The 15,590-nt window shown below is 53.6% G+C and overlaps 7 protein-coding genes across 7 annotated transcripts; 4 read left to right on the top strand and 3 right to left on the bottom strand.

Moving 5' to 3' along the window:
* Window positions 1-931: 931 nt before the first annotated feature.
* On the top strand, window positions 932-2,041 carry CTAM01_01504 (uncharacterized protein; the record flags this gene model as incomplete). Its single annotated transcript, XM_060517546.1, has 1 exon — window positions 932-2,041. One exon carries the CDS (start codon window positions 932-934, stop codon window positions 2,039-2,041), a length of 1,110 nt encoding a protein of 369 aa, XP_060388007.1.
* A 2,965-nt stretch (window positions 2,042-5,006) lies between these two features.
* On the bottom strand, window positions 5,007-5,372 carry CTAM01_01503 (uncharacterized protein; the record flags this gene model as incomplete). Its single annotated transcript, XM_060517545.1, has 1 exon — window positions 5,007-5,372. One exon carries the CDS (start codon window positions 5,370-5,372, stop codon window positions 5,007-5,009), a length of 366 nt encoding a protein of 121 aa, XP_060388006.1.
* A 565-nt stretch (window positions 5,373-5,937) lies between these two features.
* CTAM01_01502 (uncharacterized protein) lies at window positions 5,938-6,498 on the top strand (the record flags this gene model as incomplete). The annotated part of the gene is made up of 1 exon (XM_060517544.1): window positions 5,938-6,498. One exon carries the CDS (start codon window positions 5,938-5,940, stop codon window positions 6,496-6,498), a length of 561 nt encoding a protein of 186 aa, XP_060388005.1.
* A 106-nt stretch (window positions 6,499-6,604) lies between these two features.
* On the bottom strand, window positions 6,605-8,109 carry CTAM01_01501 (repair protein Rad1/Rec1/Rad17; the record flags this gene model as incomplete). Its single annotated transcript, XM_060517543.1, has 5 exons — window positions 6,605-7,395; window positions 7,513-7,600; window positions 7,776-7,803; window positions 7,860-7,914; window positions 7,971-8,109. 5 exons carry the CDS (start codon window positions 8,107-8,109, stop codon window positions 6,605-6,607), a joined length of 1,101 nt encoding a protein of 366 aa, XP_060388004.1.
* A 316-nt stretch (window positions 8,110-8,425) lies between these two features.
* On the top strand, window positions 8,426-9,873 carry CTAM01_01500 (uncharacterized protein; the record flags this gene model as incomplete). Its single annotated transcript, XM_060517542.1, has 3 exons — window positions 8,426-8,528; window positions 8,591-8,712; window positions 8,827-9,873. The coding sequence occupies 3 exons, from the start codon at window positions 8,426-8,428 to the stop codon at window positions 9,871-9,873; spliced, it is 1,272 nt and encodes a 423-aa protein (XP_060388003.1).
* Window positions 9,874-10,999: 1,126 nt separating this feature from the next.
* Window positions 11,000-12,019, bottom strand: CTAM01_01499 (uncharacterized protein; the record flags this gene model as incomplete). Its single annotated transcript, XM_060517541.1, has 1 exon — window positions 11,000-12,019. One exon carries the CDS (start codon window positions 12,017-12,019, stop codon window positions 11,000-11,002), a length of 1,020 nt encoding a protein of 339 aa, XP_060388002.1.
* A 1,639-nt stretch (window positions 12,020-13,658) lies between these two features.
* On the top strand, window positions 13,659-14,410 carry CTAM01_01498 (uncharacterized protein; the record flags this gene model as incomplete). The annotated part of the gene is made up of 2 exons (XM_060517540.1): window positions 13,659-14,119; window positions 14,179-14,410. The coding sequence occupies 2 exons, from the start codon at window positions 13,659-13,661 to the stop codon at window positions 14,408-14,410; spliced, it is 693 nt and encodes a 230-aa protein (XP_060388001.1).
* Window positions 14,411-15,590: the final 1,180 nt, after the last annotated feature.

Below are 15,590 nucleotides of genomic sequence, written 5' to 3'. Positions count from 1 at the left end.
CTATGTCGCCAGCCTCTTGAGCCTTGATGACCGCTTCTGTCGACAGTGGTCTGGGCTTTCTGCTTGGAGGTGGTGATAGAGGGGAGATGCAGAGGTGTCGACGTTCGGCGAGACGTTTCGGGGCCGTTGATCGAGAGGGCCTCTCTTGGAGTCGAGGGGAACAAAGAGTGCCATAGCTGGTGTTGGTCGAGGATGTGTCTGTATAACACTCGCAACTGCACAAAGAACTCGACGACGAATGTGGTGATCCCTGTGGGCAAGATGGCCCCTCTGTCGGTATCCTCTTGATGCTTTGTGTTCTTCGTACGAGCGTCTCCTCCCTCGATGGTCTTCTGGGCTTGGGGTTGGATGGACGCCTGACTGGCGCCCAAGACTTTGATTTTTGTTGTTTCCTTCGAGACTTGAACAGTGAAATATCCTCGCTTCCAACAGAGTCTCCGGAATGACGGCGCTCATCTATCGTCTGAGACCGGCGAGGTGAGATAAGCCTCCGTATGCTAAAGCTCGACCGAGACATCCTGTCGAATACTTGGGCGTACAAAGGGAATTCATGCAGCAGTTCAAGAACAGTATGGGTTCACCACGTCTAGTACATGCCATATATGATAATACGAAAGGGGAGGGGAGGGAATATCTTGCAGTCCTTAACGAGTGACGTGACTGGGAAGGAGATCCATGACCGGGGGAATGAGCCCAAGGACAAAGGGGGAAGGAATAATAGATGCCATCTGGAGACATGGGCAGAGACCGAGGACTGGCTTGTATGTATGTTGTTCTGGATCTGCGCGTAGGACAAACAAAAGCAAGCGAGTCGGGGCCATCTTGGACCAGCTGATGATTGTGCCCGTACCCAATACAGTACCTATCATGGTCGGATTGGGGGTGTTAGTCAGGGAGACTATCAGCTTGGGATGGGCAGATCTACTTACCCATGGACAATGACAGGTGGAGGGTGGTAATGGAAGTGGTCGTGTGTGTGTGTGGTGCGGTGCGGTGCTGTGTATGCATGTTGCGGCGGTGCAAAAAGCCAACCTGGCCCCTGTCTGGTCGTGCAGGCAAACTGCGTGAGAGCGGAGGCTGCAGAGTCGTGTCTTGTCAGTCCGGCCGGGGGTTGCTCGCTGCCCGGCTCCCGTTATTTTGGTATTCAGCCATTGGTTATGTCTGTGGGTTGCTATTACTGGCTTTTGTGACTTTCAAAAGTACAATTCTTCTCGAGGGGGGGCGGGAGACTTCTCCGGAGGGATCTTGGGGTGGTAGGCGGCCCCAGAAGGAGGGTGGCATCGCATCTGTTCATCGCCGGCCTTTCCAGCGTGAGATATGTGATTGTTGCGAACAAATGAATCCATATTGCTTTGCTGTTATGTTTGGAACACCTTGTCGCCCTCTTCAATCTCGTCTTCCATGTTTTCCTCCCCAGTCCCATCGAGCATCGTGCAGTCAGCCTTATGAAGTGATTGACAGCGAAGCCATCGAGACAATATGGAACATCGTGGCCGGCACAGAGCGCGGGATTCAGCAGGATTCGCTCCATCTTACTATTGGCGCTGGTCGTCGTACTAAACGACAAACCATCGGTCAGCTGCATTCTAGAGCGAGATGCAACTCGATAGAAGTCCTCGCCGTACGACGACGCGGGCGGCGACGTGCAGAGAGGAGCAACCAGTTGGATGTAATCCGGCCCGTAACCCTGGCACCTACTTGCCAGCCACGACCGAGGGTTTTGCGAAAGCTTGAAAGTAACGAAAGCAGGAGAAATAGCAAGCTGTTCAACGTCCTGACAAGGAAATCGACGGCTGGTGCCCAGAGAGCACAACATATTGCCAGCGGAAAACGTCGAAACGGTGACAGCTCGCTCCCAGGAAAGCCATGGAACCGGACCGTGCCCTGCTCGCCTGTGGTAGCTAGGATTGACCGGCCATGCCGCAATCTCAAGAATGAAAAGTCGGTGGTTGCCAGCGAACTGCTGACCGATGACGATCTTCCAGATGGATGCCCTCAAGTGCCTAGTCTCACCTCACTCTCACCGACCGGCGACCGGTAAGCACTTGCTTGGCCGCAGTTGAGACAGCAGCGACTCGCTGCTTCCAACGAGTGACTATTCCCGTATCTTCCAGGTTGGTGTGGGCAGCGCAACCCTCTAGGACAAGCTGCAGGAAATCAGTCCCTCATCGAGGGGCCCTGAACCCGAACAATCCAGATTCCAGGTAGGGAACTGACGGGGCAAGGCAATCCCCAGGCTCGCCAGTGTCAATCATTCGGCATTATCCGCGTCCACCGGACGCACGCCGAGAAGATGCAGAGCCTCTAGTACCGAACGAGGGGTAGGACGCGAATCGATACTGCCGGGGGATACGACGCGGAACTTGGAAGATGGAGACGTTGGCCTCCAGGCCACGTTCTCCTGCGTATTCCCGCTGACGCGATGTGGGAATGGATGAGTATTGAGGGGTGGGTTGTTTCAGGAAACAGCATGCGTTCGAGGACAGGAAGAGAATCTTCACCCATCACAGGCTGAAATGGGCTTTGTGGATGTCCCCGAGTCTGCAGAGTCTTCTCATCCACCGTTTGTTAGTCAGACAGGCCAAGCGGGCGTGGCCAAGCTGACGAGGGGGGGGGGGGGGGCTGAAGACTGCTTCTCTTAGTCTTTCCCCATCCTCTCTCCCGGCGGCCGTAAACGGGCAAGCAGAATATCAACCGGTGACGTCCATCGTACATGGCATGCCGATGTTGGTTGGCTGGCTCGTCGGCCAAGGCGGTGATGAAGAAGCAAAGGGTTCGTGTTCGTTACCGTCCAGTAGCCAGTCCAGCTGATTTGTGGTGGCTAAGTTGTGCGGTTGCCAACCACCTAATCAAGGTTCAGATGCGTTGCGGATAAGTTGGGCATGGGCTTTTAGCGGCCGCTCATAAGGTAGATTGCCCCCACAGTTGCCCGCCAGCTGACATCTAAACTGAGTTGAACTTGCCAGGGCGCCCTGCTCCCTCTCTCTCTCTCTTTTTCTGGTCCCTGACATGCTGGTAAACACCCACGCGCAACACAAACACCAGAGACACCATTAACCTTCCTGGCCCTTGCAAGATCTCATATTTGTGCCCTGAACTAGCCATTCAGTCTGGGGGCCGCGGCGGCTGTGGAGGGCTGCCGTTGGTCTTGGATCCTTAAAGCTGTCGTTTGAAAACCTGGCTGTTCAGAGAAGAATCAGGCGAGCCAACTGCCCATTTCCACTCTCGTCTGCCAACCAGCACCACCGCATTCAAACAAAGAAAACGTTTGCTCTTTCCTTCTGCATTTTTCAAGACCACTGAACCAACCTTGTCTCACTTGATCTCTGCTGTTTCGCCCCAGGCGCGGTTGCCGCACAACTTCAACCTTCCAACAACTCTGCTCGATTCTTCATTTTTGACTTCTCTTCTGGGAAGACTGGCTTTGGTTGACCTTGCCTAAAAACCGTTGAGAGTGAGGAAGCGAGTAATACACCTAAACTCTACCAGGCCAAGGCCAAGACGAGACAGCCTTAGAAGGCTAGCCGTTCTATTTCCGACCTCACGAATGGCACCTTGAGCCGGCAGCTTCTGCCCTCCTGCTACCAGAAAAAAATCCCCCTGTCCTTCTAAACCCCCTGCCATCCGCCCGCCCGCGTTACATTGAATGCCCCTCGAGGTTGGCGGTTCGCATTACACTTACAGTGGGAGCTGAGACATCGTGGTTCGTCCTCTTTCTCTCATGGCGAGCTTGAAAAAGCATCTCAATTCAAGTGCTGGGTGGGCACTATACTGTTTTATTAAAACTGTATTCTTGTACTTGTGACTCAGAAAGAATTAACTTTCTTCAATAACAAGGTACTTAGGTTCGTCCTCTCCAGCTTCCCTGAGGCAGGCTTGCTTTTTCCTTTCGAGTCTTTTTCTATTTCATGTAGAAAAGCTGTCGGCCTCGGTGATTTCTGGCCCCATGTCCTCCACCCTGGCTGGTAAACCCCATATCTATCGTCTGCCGTCCCGTCCGTATTTTCCATGGATTTCCCTTGGTGCTCCTGCTGTTCAGTGCGTGTGGCCCGTGGAGTCCGTACGGACGTAAACACGCACAAAGCCCCAACATGGCATCATTCGATTCTCCTCAGCAGCTCAGGACACTCTCTAGTCTTTGGGTTTACCTCCTAGATCCGATCCTGCCGAGAAAAGGTCCGCAATGGAAGTAATATAATGATTCTTAAGGGTGGAGACTGCATACGGACGTACAGTATTACAGATCGACGCGCGCAAAGGCACGATGAGGTCCGTCAGTGGCGGCAGAGAGAGGGCCTGCCTGCCTTGCCAAATGCCAATTTAAGGTACGATTGCAACCAGACCCTCACCTCTTTCGGCCGGTCAGCGTCGGATTCGCGAGCCGCTGCCAAATCTGGCTCTTCAGTTGAGTTGTTACGAGCATATACGGGCGGTATGTCAGCACGGGAAAAGACAGTCACGTTGGAAGGGTTTTGATGTAAAAGGTGTTGGGTATTAATCTGATTGGCTCGGGCTGCCGAGTCCAAATCTTGCTATTAGGTGCGCGATGTCGCGTCGCTAGCATCTCATCCTTCTAACCTCATCCCGACTCTACGGCCCTTGTGTTGGCCTTTTTTGTCTGGTAGATGATGATTCCTTCTACAAAAGAGAATATAGGCTCAATTCGTGGCCTATTCCTGGACGTCTTCCAACCGCCCAAACTTTCTACCCTTGCCAAGTGGCAAAAGGCGAGCAAGCGGCGTTGATAATGACTGCATACGAGTGCGTCGATAATCATTCGAAATAGGAATGATCGAGTAAATAATGTTATTTGACTCAAGGGAAGAATATGGTAGTGAGCTGGTATAGTCTACCATCTTGATGGACTCTTTGGAACGTCGTAGTCTGACGACATGGGGCCTCCTGGAGGAGGCCGAGTCCAAGAATGGTAACTTTCCGGGTATCGAATGTTGTATTTTTGGAGTTTTTGTTGTTTGTATGATCGGTCATCCGAGATCGGTGATTCTTCACATAATCTCGCTTTGCTTGCGGATCTCCTTGGAGGTAGTCGTCTTCATGAACGACTTGGCCGCGTGGCGGGGCACGTAAGCGGCCTGCTTCGGCTGGTCACCCATGAGGGACTCCTGCTCCTCCATGGTGCCCATCGACGTCAAAGAGGCCAAGGAGCCGCTCCGGCTGTTGGAGCCCAAGCGCGAGGACAGGGAGAAGGTGGCAGACCGAGGCGAAGACGGAGCCGATGAAGAGGCAGTAGAGGAAGAAGAGGTGGAGGAGCGGCGACCGGGCTTGAAGGCATCGAGCCAGGAGCCGACGTGCTTCTTGGACCACATTGGGAACGAGTAATCGACGATTCCGAAGGATCCAGGGGTGTTCATTGAAGGGAGTCTGGGAGAATGTAGTCAACAAGGACTATTGTTTGAGTTTTTGATTGTTGGAAAAGGCGTTGAGAGCGTTGTGCTGCTGAGAACGGAAATCGAGATGGATGGGCGGGTTGGACCACGATGTTTTAAAGACACGAGAGCAAAGAGATGAGTCTGAGATTGGTGATGGCGAACAAAAGAGCAGCCACGCGGGAGGATCGAATTGTCAGATGGACGGGATAGATCGAAGCCGAAAGGATTGTGGGATTTTCGAGAGGCGTTCAAAGGAAAGTTGAGAAAGGCGCAGTAGGGAAAAATAAGATGGAGCTATAACCACCACAAGTCGAAGGATAGGATATTTAGTTCAGGACCGGTTCACGATGGTACGTCCGCAAAAGGCAGAGGCGGAGCAGGATGCTTCCGCAAGCGGACGAGAGATATATCTACCGGGTGGGAAGAGAGAGAGCGGGGAGGGCGACATGGGCAAAAAATGTGGCCACTGTCAACACACACACACGCTGACTGACAATGCCCATGATGGGATCAGGAACGACAAAGATTCCAGCCAACATGCCCACGCATGCCCCCGCGCAGTCCGCGCAGCCTCTGCGCATACCTCAGCCCGACTGAGACATCAACAAGTCCGTCGCAACGCCCCGTCAACGCCCTTGCTGTTTGCGAACAAATTCCTCACGACCACATTTCTGCCTCGGCCGGCCCATTGTGTAAGCCCCGGCCTGCTGGGAACAGGCTTGCCAGTTCTCGCTGTCCGGCTCCACGGTGGCTTGGCCGATGGCTGGAACGCTGCGAGAGGAATGGACGTTCACTAGACACCAAGCGCGTCATGTTCTCTCAACAGCCATCACATCCCGCAGGACAGGCCACCTGCTGCCTCTACCAAAGGCAAAAGCCACAAGGCTTCCGCGATCGATGCTGTTGGCAGCAGACCGGCGTGAAGACCGTGGGTCAACAGCCGAGCTGTCATTCTCAAGGGAGGCGCACATGGCGTATATGCGGACTGGGAGCCAAATTCTTCAAGGAAAGGCTAGCGCTACACATTGTTCGCCCTAGCTTCGGGAATGCAGCACGGCCTATTGTCAAAGTTGACGCAAGCGGAAGGTATGCGAAAAGCCAGAGATAGCAACGAAAAACTCGAACCCGTTGCGATACCGGTAACCCTGGGAAAATTCCATTACCATTCATCTATGTGCTAGGGCAGGTGGGGCAGGGCCCAATGTTGCCTTGAATCACTCATCCTCATCCTGTCCCTCTTCATCCTCATCGTCCTCGTGCGTGATGAATGGCACAAATCGAAAGTCCAAGAAGCTGACCCCGCCGCCCTCCACCTCAACCATGAATTGCAAACTCAGAACGCCTTGGGCATCGCCGCGGAAGCTAATTTTGCTAGCAATCCGCATCGCCTCGCTCGAAGACTTGATCAGATCGAATTTGTAGGTCTGGGTCCATCGATCCTGGATTGAAAAGGTCTCCAGTAGCTCGCGGCCTTTGGCGAAGTCCACGCTGGACGACCCCAGGTCGCCAGCACCGGAAAGGGAAAGGTAGGGTTGATTCTTCGAGGCTGATATGGTTAGGCGGCTGGGGCCGGTGGGTGCAAGCTCGGCCAAGGCGTCAAGAAGGTAGCGTGCCTGCATAATGATTTTGAAAGACAGGTTTTCCCGGTCAAAGGGTATCTCCTCTGGGATTTCCGGCAGATAGGTTGTGAGGCTAGCGGTAGTCTTGACCCCGCTTTCCTCGATGATAATGTTGAATTGGCCGCCCTCTTCGGTATATACCAGGCTACAAGTTCCGCCAATTCCCAGAGTCTGGTTACTAAACGCATCTGGTCGGTAATTGCGGAGATTACTGCGGTACGGGTCCTGCTCGGCCTTTTGTGTGCGCGTCGCAATGTCCACGGCGCCGAAAATCTGAAGCGTCTCGAGAAGTGCTGGGAGTGTGATTTGAAAGTTGGGCAATGGCTCGTCCTCCGCAAGATTCAGAGAGTACGACGTAAATAGTTTCTTGTCGAGGAAGGCAGTACCTAGACGATGGTCAGTCATTTTGTCCACTACAAATACCGGTCGCCAAACTTGCCTTGCATAACCCTAGACAGATCGGCAGCAAACCTGATTCCATCTTCCTGGAGTTGAACATGGACCTTGTTGGAGAAGCTGATGGTCCTCAGCAACTGGTAGAGCGGTCTCGTCGAGCTGGCCACAGCGCGGAACAGCGGCTGCGGTACCGCACTGGGTTGGGGAAGAGCAGCCGACATGACTTCTACTGGCGCTGCAGAACTGTGTATTTGGAAAGTCACCCGATATGGAGAGATTGGTGAAATGGAAGTTCTTGGTTGTTTTCTAAAGTACAAGGTGGCCGCCGACTCGAAAAGCTTCTTGGGGTATCTTAGACGTAGACTCCGACCGCGCAGAACATGTATACCGTGCCGAATCTAAGTACGATATTAGTACAGGACCTCGACTGGGAAATGAAGGCCGTCTGGCTTACGCAATTGCAGCTGAGGCAGGCACGCCAAGCGCTGGGATGTTGATGAAGGAACGGTCTGCATTACGATATTAGGCGATGAATTTCGAACGAAGGTGTTCGAACAAAGCTTACTCAGAGCGAAGAAACCAGTGATAGCAACACCAATGAGGAGAAGAAGGAACGCAATGAAGAATTGGGAATCCTTGGCGACGGCGGGTTGGAACGGCGTGCTAGCAGCAGCTTGCCAGACCTCAAGCAACGAGGAGTCCATCTGCTGATCGGGAAGAAGACAATTGATTGTTCTTTCGTGTCTGAGTCGTTTGCGTCGATGTCGCAGAAGGTGGTCCGGACCGTTGAACAAGGCTTGCACAGAGTCGTGAATGTCCAGATGTATCCGGAGAGTGCTGTCAATGGGAGATCATGAAGCGCGGGTTGTAGCTTCCCCCAAACGTGTTCTGAGCTCCAAAGGGTCCCACCGTGAATTGTGGCCTGAACCAAAAAGGGCTTAGCTCAATCCCACTTTCCCCTTGTGCATCGACCCACTTGGCGCCATCCGGCAACGGAGAAACGGCAGAGCCTAGCGCGGCATGTCATCAACCACCCAGGAACCACCTCGACATCATCCATCGACAAGGTTCATCGAAATAGGCCTGCGAAGGCTCGCGATCGAGGTCAAAATGAAGGAAGAGAGTAAGTCGCATGGTCGCTGGTTCAACATATGACCTTAGGCACGCGCTAATATCGCGTCACAGCCACGAAGCGCAAGGCTGAGGAGGAGCCGTCCTCCCCGATCGCGAATAAACGGGTCAAGCACAATGAGTCGGCCGAACCAGAAAAGAAGCCGGCAATGAAGCCCATCCCCTTCCCCGAAAAGGTGAGCTCTACTCCTCAAACTGCGTCGCGACCATCGCACAGTTGATGCCCGCTACGCGCTCTCCATGCGCGTCCTCCACCTAGACCCGCCGAAGCTGACCATGATTTGCGACAGCCCGCCGTCATCGAAGAGCGCACCGGCGAGATCGAGTTCCGGGTAGTCAACAACGACAACGAGCGCGAATCCCTCATCATCCTCACCGGCCTCAAATGCATCTTCCAAAAGCAGCTCCCCAAGATGCCGAAAGACTACATCGCGCGACTCGTCTACGACCGGACCCACTTGTCCATCGCGATCGTCAAGAAGCCCCTCGAGGTCGTCGGCGGCATCACCTACCGCCCCTTCAAAGGTCGCCAGTTCGCCGAAATCGTCTTCTGCGCCATTAGTTCTGATCAGCAGGTTAAGGGATACGGCGCGCATCTCATGTCCCACTTGAAGGACTATGTCAAGGCGACCAGCGACGTGATGCACTTCCTCACGTATGCTGACAACTACGCCATCGGATACTTCAAAAAGCAAGGTTTCACCAAAGAGATCACGCTGGATAAGAGCGTATGGATGGGTTACATCAAGGATTATGAGGGCGGTACGATCATGCAGTGTTCAATGCTGCCCCGCATCCGATATCTCGAAATGGGCCGCATGCTCTTGAAGCAAAAGGAGTGCGTCCAGGCCAAAATCCGCGCCTATTCGAAATCGCACATCGTCCACGCTCCGCCAAAAGAATGGAAGTCTGGCGCCAAGCCAATCGACCCGCTCACCATCAGCGCCATTCGCGCATCAGGCTGGTCGCCCGATATGGACGAGCTCGCCCGCCAGCCCCGCCACGGTCCCAACTACAACCAGCTTCTCCACCTCCTCAACGACCTGCAGAACCACCAGTCTGCCTGGCCCTTCCTCGTGCCCGTCAACAAGGACGACGTCGCCGATTACTACGAAGTTATCAAGGAACCCATGGATCTTAGTACGATGGAGACCAAACTCGAAGCAGATCAGTACGCAACGCCGGAGGACTTTATCAGGGATGCCAAGCTCGTCTTCGATAACTGTCGCAAGTACAATAACGAGTCTACGCCGTATGCGAAGAGCGCCAACAAGCTGGAGAAGTACATGTGGCAGCAGATCAAGGCCATACCCGAATGGTCTCACCTCGAGCCGTAGAAGGGCTCGATGAGACCCGGGAAGGGCGATCCAAGGCATGTGACGCCGCAGCAAGAAACCCCAAAGGTTACCGAAAATCCTTCGGGGGGGTTGAGGCGGCGGTCGCATAGGGTGCGTCGTGTGTCGTAGGGCTTGGTTGGTCACGAAGTAAGTGCAACGAAAAGAAAAATATCGGATTGGGGCGGGTTTGAAGCTTCAAGGAGTTGGCGTTGGGTGGCGACTGTACTTTTCTCTACTCGATAAGGGACTATCAGATAGAGCTTTCCGGAAGATTACCAGCAGTGTGCTTCTAGTCAGGTCGGGTCGTGGCGTTCGGGAAAGGCCGCGAGGCTGCTATGTCAAGCCAACGACTGAATTGAAATGTTTTACCAAAAAGCCGCATCCCTCAATCGCATCTGAATCATCTCCACGAGCATGAGACTTTTACTGACATGGCATGTTGTACACGTAGGTAGGTAATCGAGCAGGGTTGTCACCAAAATTAGCACTTTTATAACTAAGGTCTCTTAGTTAGATACAAACGGCCTCCCTGGAAGCGGGCCTCAAAATGCAGAGAGTTCTCGTTTCCTCATAATTTCTTGTGCTCGCTCATCCAATCCCTTGCAATCCCACAGAAGCATAAGAGCAATCCTTCCAACGCCGTATGGGGGAATAACCGAGTGATGTGTAGTGCGTAGTCGCCTTGTTGGGGCGATCCTCTCTTTGCCCAAAAACTCAAGGAACTCTAGTATTGAAAATTTTGAATCAGACTAAAGAAATCGCCTCTTCGACTGGAGATGCGGGTCGAGGCGTTCGAAGAAATCCAGCGGTATACCCGCTGCCGTGATCACGGAAGTCTCGGGTCTTCTCCGGTCGACAACGGGGCCCAGTTCCATATCTGGCTCCAAGTGCTTGGGTCGGAGTATACGAAAGTTGAAGGGTAAGGGCTGGCCCATAAAGCATGGTAAGCGTCGACATCAAACTCGCCGGTCAGCGGGTTTATGATCGGTCGATCTATTGTTGGTTGACGTCTGGTGGGCAACATAATCTCATGCACAGTTCGAGATAGCTCTTCCCCGCTTATCACGTTCATTTGGTCAACGAATGTTTCATGCCCACGGGAGGGAACGTCAGGCGCCGAAACTTCCTAGGCCCCGGGTGCCTGTGCCGTCCTCTGCAAATTCGGGCTGGCTGCGCTGTCGCCGACAGGGAGTCGCAAATCCGAATATGTACGTCTCCAGTTCGAGATTCCGCCAATGTGATGTTCGTCAGTGCCTCTGCGTTCCCGTGCCGCATTGCGACTTGAAATAGAGGGCAAGCGAGGAGGTGCTGCAGTCTCCTCGCCACTGCTCGAGTTCTGGTTCTCAAGCGTACGGCGAATAATGTCGTGGAGGAAGTCGGGTATGTCTTGCCACTGACCAGCGCGAGCAGCGCTCAGCATGCGAGGGGGGAAGAGTGCTTGCGGCACAACTGCAACGGCTGCCGGATCAGCTCTCGATGGTGAGATGTCGTCGTTGGAGAGATATGGCAGCTCGCCACTCTCAATAACGTTCTTTAGCCACTGCTCCCATTCCTCGTCCAAGACCGTAGACATGTCTCCTGCCTCTCGTCGTGCTGCCCTCTCTCTCAATCGCTGGTTCAGAGCAACACCGACACTCTCGAGTTCCTCGTCACTCTCTTCACCGTCCATGTCCTCGTCTCCAGGGTCGGTAGCATCATCTGTATCCACAGACCTTGATCGAGGGTTTCGAACCGGGGCCGCTGGACGATCCTCCGGCTCGATCCAGTCAGGGAATCCATCGCCGGCAGTATCTCTAATGGAGATGCCTTGCTCCTTCTCGTAGCGCTCCTTAGCCCATCTTGTGCCCTCCCATTTGGTCAAACCCGCAATCTCGTTAGGGGTCAGATGGAGGTTATCAAACGCTCGGAACAAGCGGCGGTGCCAGGTCCAACGACTCAGACGGATACGGTGGATGGGGTTGCAGTAATCCAAGCCCGGGTACTTGGCTTCTTGAGTATCGAGATGGCCGTAGAAGGAGTGAACCTCTTGACGAACCTCCAAAATCAGGCTGCGCTGCAAGAGAGCATGGAAATTTTGAGGGTCGCTCGCGCGAGGCTTGGGAAACATGTGCTCATAAACGAGCTGGTCAATGGGACGGCCCTTCATTTTCGGGATCGGCTGAGAAGAGTGGAATTTGCAGCTGAGTTTGGCGCAATAGGTGTGCAATAGGTGTGCAATCGGGTGGTATATTCGTAGCAGCTCGCAACAGATAAGACAAGCGTTGGTAACGCCGCCTCTGTACTGTGCTGTTGGTCCGCTCACAAATTGCCTGTGAAAGGTGGGAACTGATATGCGGCCGTGGAAGAAGTCGAGGCGTCTTCGTCAAGGCCGATGGAGGGGAAGTCGTAAAATTTGCCGTCGACCGGTTTCTTGAATCGTACGTCACGGCCAGAGAAAGAGGGGGGTTCGGGAAGGAGCTAGGGGCCGGGCTGTCGCTGTGTCGTCTGAAGAAGGGACTTCGAACGGTGAAGCGGTCTGCGCTTGAACGTAGGTTATTGTTGTTGTTGTTGTTGTCGTATTGGCGTGAAGGATGTTGAGGCCAAATTTCTTTTCCAACGAAGGGCAGTCGAAAAAGGGAAGAAATCGTGAATATGGAAGAGTGTGAACGGGAAGAAGTCGGAACTCAGCGGCGAGAGGCGGGTAGGGTGGGAGGGCGAGGCAGGCGAGGCGAGGGTGTGTTGCGTGAGCGTTGGTGAGGTGTAATGGGGAATCCAGGTGCAGGGTGTGGATATTTGATCGTGGGGCCTGTCGAGTGGGACGTGGACGTGGGACGGGGATTCAGGCGCGGGCTCCTTCAAAAGAAGGTACGAAGACGAAGTACTGACAGAGTACCCCAACCTTGAGGTAAATAATAAATAGTGACTGAGATGGTACCCTTTCCCCGGGTACGTCTGCTAGGTAAGGTGTGTGAGGTGTGTGCAGCGGCGACTGCGGCGACTGCGGTTGGAGTGTCAAAGGAGGGAAGGGGAAAAAAAAACGGAAACAAAAACTAAGACTGGCACTGGAGAGCTGGGATTGGGACTGGAGGACTGGACTGTGGTGAATGGGGAATGCCTTGGCTGACAAAAATAAAACAGGAGGCACCACCCATCATCATCCCCTTCCCATCCTTCAGGAAAAACAACCTATCTGATAAATGACCAGCACCTTCCATGGTACCTTTAGGTAGGTATCTCGAGTCGAGAGTTCCCATCTCTTGATATTACTGGACCGTGCTAAGATTTTGGTGCCTGCTTCATATGCTACGCCTCATGGTCTGTAGCGCCTTCTCACCGTGCCTACCGCAATGCACCTTGCCTTATTCTCACGTACATGGCCCGAAATGGTAGCTCAGCGGAGGAATTGTCTGCACGCACGTACCTTATATGGCTGGCAGCTTCCTATGATTGACTTTCTTGAGATCACATTAGGGATACCCTCAGACGTTGGATTCTGGAGGTTCACGGGCAGTCTTGCAAGGCCCCCGTCCCAAATCCTAAATGTCAATATGTCGGGCCAAATCGCGGACTTTGAGCCTTGAGATAAAATAGCCCCGCACTTCCATTCTCTCAGGTCTGTCACTGCTGTGCCCGGTACTTGGACCCCTAAGGTATCTTTCCTCCCGCCGCTTCGCTCGAGGTACCTCCATCCAACCACGGGTAAGCAAAGGTATATTTCCTTCTTCGGACTGAACATGCCGGAGCAGACTACTAGTACACTGCAATACCTAGTACACTACTCCGTACGCGACTACTACAACACAACAATGGTCACTGATTCGTTCTACACTTTTCAAGAGTCCGTTGGTCGTGCAGGGCCTGGAACACGCGATCGTCAACCTCGATTCCGCCGATGGGATGGTGGGCGCCTCGTTTTCTCGCAACCGGTCTTGCGTCTCTCAAGTTTCATACTGTCGCTTTTTCTACCTACACTACCGGTAGAGATGGCGGACTTTGGATTTGAGGAGTTAAAACAAGGCAAATCGGCCCCTCTGCCTCTCTGGGCCTGTCAAAAACCAGCAGCTGTCGGACAGGGGCAACCCGAGTCATTTTCCATCACACGCTGGAGCGACGATCCTTGGCCTATGACATCCGCATCGAGCCAACTCGTCGCTCAACCCGGGAAACCGCAACATGACGGACCGAAATGGCGAACCCAGACATCACGGGTGCCTCCCATGCTCTATACTAGACCGACTGACAAAAGGTTGCTCATCTGCTTCCTGAGGTGCACAGGCTTCATCACCTCCCCTCTCACAAAAACCCCTCGCTGCATCACCACATCCTGCAGGGATTGAGGCCACCAAAGGTCAGATTCAGGCCTCGACCAAGACCTGCCGGACCTGACACAGGAGGAACCCGAGCCAACGGCGCGCTTCTTCGGCTGTCCCTCGCAAACACACACTCTTCCACTCCGCGACGGCCTGCGCACTTTGAGCTTGCCATCAGCCTCCTTGTAATACCGCTTGCCCTATGGCCGCAAACCCCTCCGGCCATGGGCTCATCTGACCTCGACTGACCGCCTCGACTACACAGACCCAACAGCCGCCTTACAAGCCCGTCCCCTACCGTCTCAGGAACAGGGGTCCTTTTCATCGCAGCCAATCACCTTTCCAAACCTCCCATCCCTGCGGTCATCCCGCCCTTCCCTGCCTCCGCTTCATGCATTCACGCCAAAATCTTCTCCTTCGCCCCATTCACTGCCATCCGCAATCTCACTGGTTCCATTCTTCTTCTTCAACGACCCTCAAGGCTTGGACCTCAATCTGCTCGGTGCAGAAGGCGAGAAAAAAGCACAGCTGCATTCTGGAGTTGCTGAGAATCTGCATCATATTATCTCCGTCAAAAACCGTATCGTCGAGCGGATCCCGTTCGGCTGCATGTCACTCCCGAAGGATGCATGACGCTACATCTCCGAACGGGTTGCCGCTTTTTGGCGGAGCTTTTCGTCGCAAATAATTCTTTTCGGGTCCGTCTAAGCCTCGTCAGCGAGACTTGACTTTCCACAATATTAGACTGATTAAAGACCCAGAGGAATCCCAAATCTCAGCATCGGGAGCGTCTTCACACGCTGCTTCTGTCCTATTAGTCTCAAGTGGCCCAAAGTTTAGTTCAAGCAAAAACCTGCAAACCTACAACCACTACTCCGCACACCCACATCGATACTGCCGTGGCATTTGGCAGATCTCTTGGTTGTGGAATGCTTCCAATTCTGCCCCACACATCTTTTGTTGCGAAAGGCAGCTTCATCGGAACTCTGAGCGGGGGAGACAGCAGACGACACCTGGAAAGTAGAACCCAATGGAGTGGCGAGGAAACCTCGTGATCGCCAGAGTGCCGGTCTCTCTCCATCTTAACTTTGTCGGCCGCCAACCGTAAGCTTGTCCATGTAAGTTTCGCATCAGACGCGACAGGGCTTGCACCCATGGCTTCCACTGGCTTGTGAATATGGCGCCCTGTTCATGGCTCAGCTCTGAATATGTGTCTGCGTAAGGTAACCATGGCTGTGGCTGGCTGACTTGTCAGCTTAGCCCAGTCTCACGTAGCAATGGCGGTGTCATATAAGACAAGTTCTCTCTTGATGTGTAGGTGCTCATGGTGACGGCGTCCCCCTTGACATGCTGCAAGCAGTTGGCTTAGTATCGAATTTCCTATCTAAGTCATGGTTCTACTAGCTTGGACCACATACACGCCAAGAC

The sequence above is a fragment of the Colletotrichum tamarilloi genome (genome assembly GCF_030869305.1).
Source record: "Colletotrichum tamarilloi strain Tom-12 chromosome Unknown Scaffold_3.1, whole genome shotgun sequence".
In the NCBI taxonomy this organism is placed as follows: Eukaryota; Fungi; Ascomycota; class Sordariomycetes; order Glomerellales; family Glomerellaceae; genus Colletotrichum; species Colletotrichum tamarilloi.
Note: the sequence above shows the minus strand (reverse complement) of the source record. Positions and strands in the feature narration are given on the sequence as shown.